This window comes from Phoca vitulina, unplaced genomic scaffold, assembly GCF_004348235.1.
Source record: "Phoca vitulina isolate PV1807 unplaced genomic scaffold, GSC_HSeal_1.0 scaffold16, whole genome shotgun sequence".
NCBI classification, from domain to species: Eukaryota; Metazoa; Chordata; class Mammalia; order Carnivora; family Phocidae; genus Phoca; species Phoca vitulina.
Window position 1 is genome coordinate 26550961 of NW_022589719.1, and position 8352 is coordinate 26559312.

Genomic DNA, 8352 nt, shown 5'->3' on the forward strand with positions numbered 1-8352 from the left:
TCAGAGAGCTTCAGCTGTTCCTTTGCTATTGATGGCCTTTTTCAGGGCACCTTTCACATCATTGTTCCTAAGGGTGTAAATCAGCGGGTTGAAGAGGGGGGTGACGAAGGTGTAGACCAGGGCAAACTGACGGTCCTCGTCCTCTGAGGTGCTGGAGCGGGGACGCAGGTAGACCAAGGCACAGAAGCCATCCTGCAGCAGGACCACGGTGAGGTGCGACGAGCAGGTGGAGAAGGCCCGGCGGCGGCCGGCGGCCGAGCGGATGCGCAGGATGGCCGAGGCGATGAACACATAGGAGACACAGATGAGCAGGAAGGGGACGGTCAGCACGAGGATGCTCACCACGTAGAGGACGGCCTGGTGCACGCGGATGTCAGCGCAGGCCAGCCGCAGGACCGGGGGCACGTCGCAGAGGAAGTGGTTGATTTCCCGGCGGTGCCCGCAGAAGGGCAGGGTGAAGATTAAGGCTGTGAGCTGCAGGGCGAGGAGCAGCGCCAGCCCCACGGCGCACACCACCACCTGGACGCACAGCTTCTGGGTCATGATGAGGGTGTAGTGCAGTGGGTGGCGGAGGGCCACACAGCGGTCGTATGCCATGACTGCCAAGAGAAAGCAGTCAGCGCCGCCAAGGCTGACAAAAAGGAACATTTGGGCCCCACAGCCAGCCAGTGGAATGGGCTTCCGGGCTCCCAAAATGTTAGAAAGCATCAAAGGCACCACTACGGAGGTGTAGCAGATTTCCAGGGAAGACAGGTTGCCCAGGGAGAAGTACATCGGGGTGCGGAGCGAGCTGTGTGTGCACAGCACCCAGATGATGGCTGTGTTGCCACACAGGATCATCAAGTAGAGGAGGAGGAAGAGGAGGAAGAGGAGGGCCTGGAATTCGGGGACCGTGGTGAACACGCGGAACAGGAACTCAGTGGGGCCGGACTGGTTGAGGACAGGGCTCCTAGCAAACATGTCTCCTGCAAAGGATGAGCAGAAAGTGCTGAATCTCCCTTTGCCGAATTGCTTTATTGCCTGAGTAAAATAAAGGATGGCAAGTTTTGTTTCGTGCAAAAATAATAACTTAGTTACTCAAATATTCTCGTTTGTTAAAAAATTAAAATAAAAATTAAGTGTTGGGTATTTTGTCATATAAAAGTCGCGAGAAGTAAAACACTGCCGTGTCTAAATAATTATTTCAAATATTGTTTTATAAAGAATGGAAGTTTCAGATCTAATTCTTAAGAAGTTCATTATGAAAAATAAGTTTTAATAGTAATCCAGATCTAAAACCTCTCGACTGATATAAAAAATATAAGAAATGGATAAGAGAAAAGAGAGAGGTAAAACTGTGCTAATTTTCTCAAACCGTATAAAGAGTGACTCAGTATAAACCACATTATTATTTAGATGTGGATGATTAGAGAAAAGTTTATTCTTTATATATTCTTTAACAATTTAGTATTAGTCACCTTAATATTAACCACAAAAAGAATGTATTTTTCCAGATATATGTAATATAAACATATATATCTTTCCCCAAAATTAAAGAGAAAAATGAAAGAAGGAAGCTATCATTCAAAAGAAAAAGAAGAACGAAATGGATGCAGAATTCCATAGAACAAAAATCTTTTAAGAAATGTGGTCCATGAGAGACTATGGACTCTGAGAAACAAACAGGGTTTTAGAGGGGAGGAGGGAAGGGGTATTGGTTAGCCCAGTGATGGGTATTAAGGAGGGCACATACTGCATGGAGCACTGGGTGTTATAAGAAAACAATGGATCGTGGATCACCACATCAAAAACTAATGATGTATTGTATGGTGACTAACATAACATAATAAAATTAAAAAAAAAAAGAAATGTGGTCAGAAGCAGAATGATACATTATCAATTAGGACAATAAATACAGATGGGCATATATACTGTATTAAGACATAAAGATGTTCAGATTGAGTTAGGAAACAAAATATTTTTAAAAGAAGAGAGGCAAAAATATAGTGTCATATAAAAACTACCACTCTTTTTACCTGAAAGTTTTCTGGAAATTTTAAAATATGAAATAAACCATGATCCCCAACCAAAAGAGATGACAAGCATTTGATTGTCTCTATAAAACCCCCAAGGCGGCCAACTGAGAAGTAGTTAGAACTGATAAGAAAATGTCTTAAGATGGCCAATAGTTAACTGATTTGTACTTAACCACCTTGATCTCCTTTTCCTCTATAAAATATTGTGTAGGGTGTTCACAGCCTACTGAATTAATTCTAGACAAGCAGTCTTCATTTCCATACCCCTGAGTATTTACACTCCCTCCAGTTGAGGTTTTTGCTTATCAAGTCCATTGTTTTTGTTTCCAACCGTGAATAAGCCAAGTACACTTATTATTATTCAAGTTAATAGAATAGTGTATGAAATGTTGAACTATGAATGCAAAAAAGAATTTTTCAGTGAATGAAATCATATGGTATTTGTCTTTCTCTGACTGACTTATTTTGCTTAGCCTGATACCATCTAGTTCCATTCACATTATTGCAATTGGCAAGATTTCATTCTTTTTTTTTTTTTTTTTCTGAGCAGGGAGCTCAATGTGGGGCTCCATCTCAGGACCCTGAGATCATGACCTGAGTTGAAGGCAGCCGCTTAACTGACTGAGCCACCCAGGGGCCCCAAGATTTCATTCTTTTTGATGGCTAAGTAATATTCCATTGTGTGTGTGTGTGTGTGTGTGTGTGTGTGTGTGTGTGTGTGTGTATGTGTATATATATATACCATATCTTTTATATCCAGTCATCAAGGCAAATCAGTTGTAATGTTTTGGAAATATTTGAGAAAAGTGAGTTGCAAATGAGTAGTTACTGATGAATTAGCGAAAATGGGCAGAACTACTGCGTAAGTTAGAGGGTAATATTAAAAATGATCTGTGTATAAGCATTCATGAAACATTTATTATTTTACCATAATTATGAGAAATAAAAGAAAAATGAGGGGCACCTGGGTGACTCAGTAGGTTAAGCATCTGCCTTTGGCTCAGGTCATGATCCCAGGGTGCTGGGATCAAGTTCTGTATCCTGCTCGGCAGGGAGTCTGCTTCTGCCTCTCCCCTTACCCTCCTCCTGCTCGTGCTCTTTCTCTCTCTCTCAAATAAATAAATAAAATCTTATAAAAAATGATCTGTGTCCTTAATCATGCAAGGGAGACCTGATGTTTAACAGAATTTAGGAAAAACTCTTCTAAATGAGGGTTTCCTATGTAATCTTTCTAGAATACCAGAGCTATAAAATGCTCCTCCTCCCAGATAGAAAGATAGATACATGCATACAAACAAACATGTGTACATTTATAAATAAATGGATTAATAGATACATGGATGCATATGTACATATTCAAGCACATTTGGGAAAAACTAAATATTCTCTTTGTGATCCCCAATGAAGATAAGTATTAAAAGGACTTTAGAATCCTGATATGAATATGTATAAATTTAACTTTTCAGGGGCGCCTGGGTGGCTCAGTTGGTTAAGCGTCTGCCTTTGGCTCAGATCCTGATCCCAGGGTCCTGGATCCTGGGATCGAGCCCCATGTCGGGCTCTCTGCTCAGCCGGGAGCCTGCTTCTCCTTCTCCCTCTGCCTGCCACTCCCCCTGCTTGTGCTCTCTCTCTCTCTGTCAAATAAATAAAATAAAATCTTTAAAAAAATTTAACTTTCCAAAACTTATTTCTCTGGTGCTTCATGAAAGCTTCTTTAGGTGCCTTGGAAGCATAGTCAAACATAATAATAATAATGACTTGTACCATAATGTGAAGGCACTCTTCTAAATTCTCTGCATGTATTAATTCAGATGCACCTCACAATGACACCATGAGGCAGGTAATATGTTATACCTATTTTACAGATATAGAACTGAGGTCTCAAAAGATTAAATAGTCTAGATTAAACCGCTAGTCCGTGGTGGAGTTGTGATGTAAGCCCGAGCATTTTGGATCTAGAAAAGAAAGATCTAAGTTTGGGTCCTGGCTTTACCACTTCCTAGTTCCCACTTTCCTCCCTGTCTTTCCCTTCCTCCCTCCCTTCCTCTCGGTCTTTCTGCCTCCCTCCTTCCCCATCTCCTCTTTCTTTCTCTCATTCTTTTCTCTTAAAGTATAAAACACATTCCTAGCTCAAGGGCTGTACCAAAAGAGGCTGAATTTGGTCTGTAGTCTAGTTTGCCTACCCTTGCTCTAAAGTATTATACACAGCAGGTTAAGATCAATTAGGGAAAAAACAGCCGTTAGTTTTTACAAAGTAAAGTCTCTGAGGATGTTTCCTTACCTCTTTGCAATTCACTGCATTCCCTCAGCCATCAGATAACATTCATAAGGGCAAAATTTTTGTTTCTGCCTATAGATTATTAAGGCAGCTCTTCCAGAATGCTGCCTGACCCTCTGTATTCTGTTCTTTAAGGAGGAAATGAAATAAGGATACATGGGATCCAGATGTGCATAATCCCCTAGAAATGAAAAGTGACTAGTAGGTGATGTCTTCATAGCATCTCAATGTGCATGGGAAAGAGTATGCTGGTGTTCAGGAAGAGTCAGGTTTTAGAAAGCCATTCTTGGGATAGGACAAGATGAAGAGGAACCCAGGAAAGTAAAGATACTTTGGAATTATTCTAAGCCAGAGTCTTGCATGGAAGGACCAGAATCCTTTCCTGCACTCTTCTCTTTACTCAGAGGCTGTTCTTGCCTGATTTAGCCAGATAACTTAGTGCCTATAGGATATCTTAAGATAATGGCTCCCCAAGAGGAGGAATTTCCCCAGTGGCCTTTTTAAAACCAAATCTAACTAAAAAATACTGGGAGGAAATTTCCTGAGTTGATCAACTCTGACAAAGTTAACTTTTGGAGGGAAACCTGGGTGGCTCAGTCTTTAAGCACCTGCCTTCAGCTCAGGTCGTGATCCCGGGGTCCTGGGATCGAGTCCCGCATCAGGCTCCCTGCTAGGCCGGGAGCCTGCTTCTCCCTCTCGCACTCCCCCTGCTTGTGTTCCCTCTCTAGCTGTCTCTCTCTCTGTCAAATAAATAAATAAAATCTTAGGAAAAAAAGTTAACTTTTGGGCAACTTTTCACATGATAATCATAGACAACTGTCATCTGGGGACCACAGGGTTGTATCCTCATTCCTACCTATACCCAACCCATAAGAACCTATAGATAGGTATTCTGGCAAATTCAATCTATGGGAAATGTTCATGCCAGCTCAAGGGTCCCAGAAGGCGTAGACTGCATTAAAATTACCCTTGCCTGGACAATGGGAATGTGAATTTTAGGCTGAGCTTTGTCACTCAAATGCTAAGTTACCTCAGGCAAATTTTAAAGATTTTTATATTTGAATTTCCTCATCTATATTATGAATGGCTGGATAGATGATGTTCATGGTCCCCTCTCTCCTCAAAACTCTACATTCTACTTCTCTCTCAAGGAATAGAGAACTTGTGGAAGAACTGTGTCCCACCTGTCACTTGTAGCTTTCTCATTTCCCCTGTCAATCATATCCTACTTCTCTCTGCTGAACCTGCCCTGTTCCTACTCATTTCTGTGATGATAATTAATTTGGATATCATATTTATAATGAGATATCACGTTTGTGCTTATGTTTATAATTTCATGCCCCAAGCAAGTGGGTGGCTTGACTTAGCTATTGTGTATTTGAACATCTTTGCCATGAGCCAGCATGTTATTTTGGCATTCCCCAACTAAGTCACTAGAGCACTTTCAGCCTATCACAGGCAGGTTATAAGTCCAGTCATACCTTTGAGCAAAAGTATGTGTTAATATGGTATATAATTTCTATGTAGTTAAGAGTAGTGGAAGAAGATTTTTCTCATTACTTTCTTCTTAGATGTTAAAAGGATAATGAATGATGAAATTTCACTCAATCCATAAGGAAAAATATTGACTATGGAGTTGAAGATTATCTTCAATGGGTTCCAAATGCTCTAACCCCTGAATCGGTAAGGTTCATCCCAATCATGAAGTTCAGAAGCGTCTGCCTGTATAATGATGTTGACACTCACACTCATGGTAGAATTTGGAGTTGGAATAAATGATTCTTGATGGATTCATCAAAAACTGTATTTATGGAAGGGGTTTCACACCATGCAAACAAGCAACTCTTCATGTCAGGATGTGACAGAAATACTCCTTCACATCCACATGTGCTCAGCATCTTCTCTGCCCCCCCTTCTTTTCACCCTCCACCCACATTCTCAGCAAATAGTACTCCTTTGGGAAAGCCATCAATAAAATGCACATACGCTATCCCAAAGCATATCTGGCTCTCTCTCACTAGAACATTAGAAATGGCTACTTTTATGAAGTACTCACGGAGGTCACAACGTGAAACATATCATATCTTCACTGGCTGGGTTAAACAAAGTCAGACAGAGAACTTGGTCTTTGCTATGGTTTCTCCGTATGGTCCTTGGTGCCAGGAAGATTGTCCTCAGGTGGAAGTAGTATATAAACACAGGTCTGGGTCAGAAAGTTCAAGAACCTGAAGGAGAGGAGAAATAAGGTGAGGTGGTTATGAAGTGGGAGAGAGGCAGAGAGATTGATGGTCCAGTTCTGTCTCTATTACTTTTGCTAAATGTATAATAAAAATAATTTTAAAATTTATTTCTTGGCAGTATGTCAAGCACTGTACTAAGTACATAAAATATATTATCTCATTAAATCTTACCCCAACTCTATGAAGTAGGTACTATTATTTATTTATTTTTTTAAAGATTTTATTTATTTATTTGACAGATACACAGCGAGAGAGGGAACACAGGCAGGGGGAGAGGGAGAAGCAGGCTTCCCGCGGAGCAGGGAGCCTGATGTGGGGCTCAATCCCAGGACCCTGGGATCATGACCTGAGCTGAAGGCAGATGCTTAACGACTGAGCCACCCAGGAGCCCCGAAGTAGGTACTATTATTATGTACATTTGTAGACAGGGTAACTGAGGCACTATTAATATAGTTTGAATCCAGATTGTCTCGTATCAAGGCTTTTGATTTAACTCTTGCATTAGTACTCTTTCTTTCTTTCCTTCCTTTCTTTCTTTCCAACCACTAGCACAAGAGACTCCTTCAGAATGGAGAATTCACAAAACAATTTTCTTATGGTTGAAAGGCTGTTTAGTGCCTTCTTTTCTGGATGTTTGTCTTTCTAATGAGAATTCCTGAGAAGAAAAAGTCTTGTCCTTGCGGTCTGGTTTGCAAGGAGTGACAACTCAAACTATGAGGCGTCCATGAGGAATAAAGACTTTCACTGTCATCTAGAGTGAGAGTATCTAGCACTATTACAGTGAGAGCCTTCAATGGATGCCAGTTCTTATCCCCTCTGCTTCTTTCTGGCTATCAGACCACAGGGTAGAAAAGATTGGATCATTATTTTTTTCTTTTCTTTTTTTAAGATTTATTTATTTATTTTAGAGAGAGAGGGTGAGTGTGGGGAGGGGCAGAGAGAGAGAGAATCCTCAAGCAGACTCCCCACTGATTGTGAAGCCTGATGCGGGGCTTGATCCCAGGACCCTGAGATCATGACCTGAGCCAAAAACCCCACTGAGATATTCCAAATTACCACTCAGTTATCTTCAAAATGGCTATTGCTTATTTTTACGTAGGTTGAAGATTTCTGTGATCTTCATTTTATCGCCTTGGAAAAGCAACATAAATGTTCCTGAGCTTTAATTTCTTCATCTGAAAAAATTCAGTGGGGGCATTGTGTTTCCTACTTTTACTATATTACAAGATTCTTAGAGCAATCTTAAAAGGCACTTTGAAAACAACACAAGTATTTTCAGAGGCAGCATATTGTTATAGTGAAGAACATGGTCTCTGGGTGACCTATCTGCATTCAAATTCTGGCATTTCCACTTGCTAGCTGGTAACCCTGGGCAAGTCACAGCCTTTCTGTGTGTCCGTTTAAAACAGAGGTGATAATAATAGTACTTCACAAGGCTGTTTGGAGAATTTAATGAGTTGATATGTTTGAATCACCCAAAATACTGCCTAATAGTGTGTAATAAATCATAAGTTGTATTATTTTTTTTAAGATTTTATTTATTCATTTGAGACACAGAGATACAGAGAGAGAGAGCATGAGCAGGGAGAGAGGCAGAGGGAGAAGCAGGTTCCCCGTTGAGCCAGGAGCCCGATGTGGGGCTTGATCCCAGGACCCTGGGATCATGACCTGAGCCGAAGGCAGACACTTAACCATCTGAGCCACCCAGGCGCCCCAAGTTGTATTATTATTAAATAAGTATTGTTATTATGAATAATATGCATTTAAGGTTGTTGAAAAAAATAACAAAAGAAAACCAACACAATTATTGGAACCATAC

General features: G+C 41.0%; 1 protein-coding gene across 1 annotated transcript; it reads right to left on the reverse strand.

Moving 5' to 3' along the window:
• Positions 1 to 960, reverse strand: LOC116638674 (olfactory receptor 10Q1-like). Its single transcript, XM_032414772.1, has one exon. The coding sequence runs from the start codon at positions 958 to 960 to the stop codon at positions 1 to 3; it is 960 nt and encodes a 319-aa protein (XP_032270663.1).
• Positions 961 to 8352: the final 7392 nt, after the last annotated feature.

Coding starts and splice junctions, on each gene's coding strand:
- LOC116638674 (XM_032414772.1), bottom strand. CDS start 960: ATGTTTGCTAGGAGCCCTGTCCTCAACCAGTCCGGCCCCACTGAGTTC.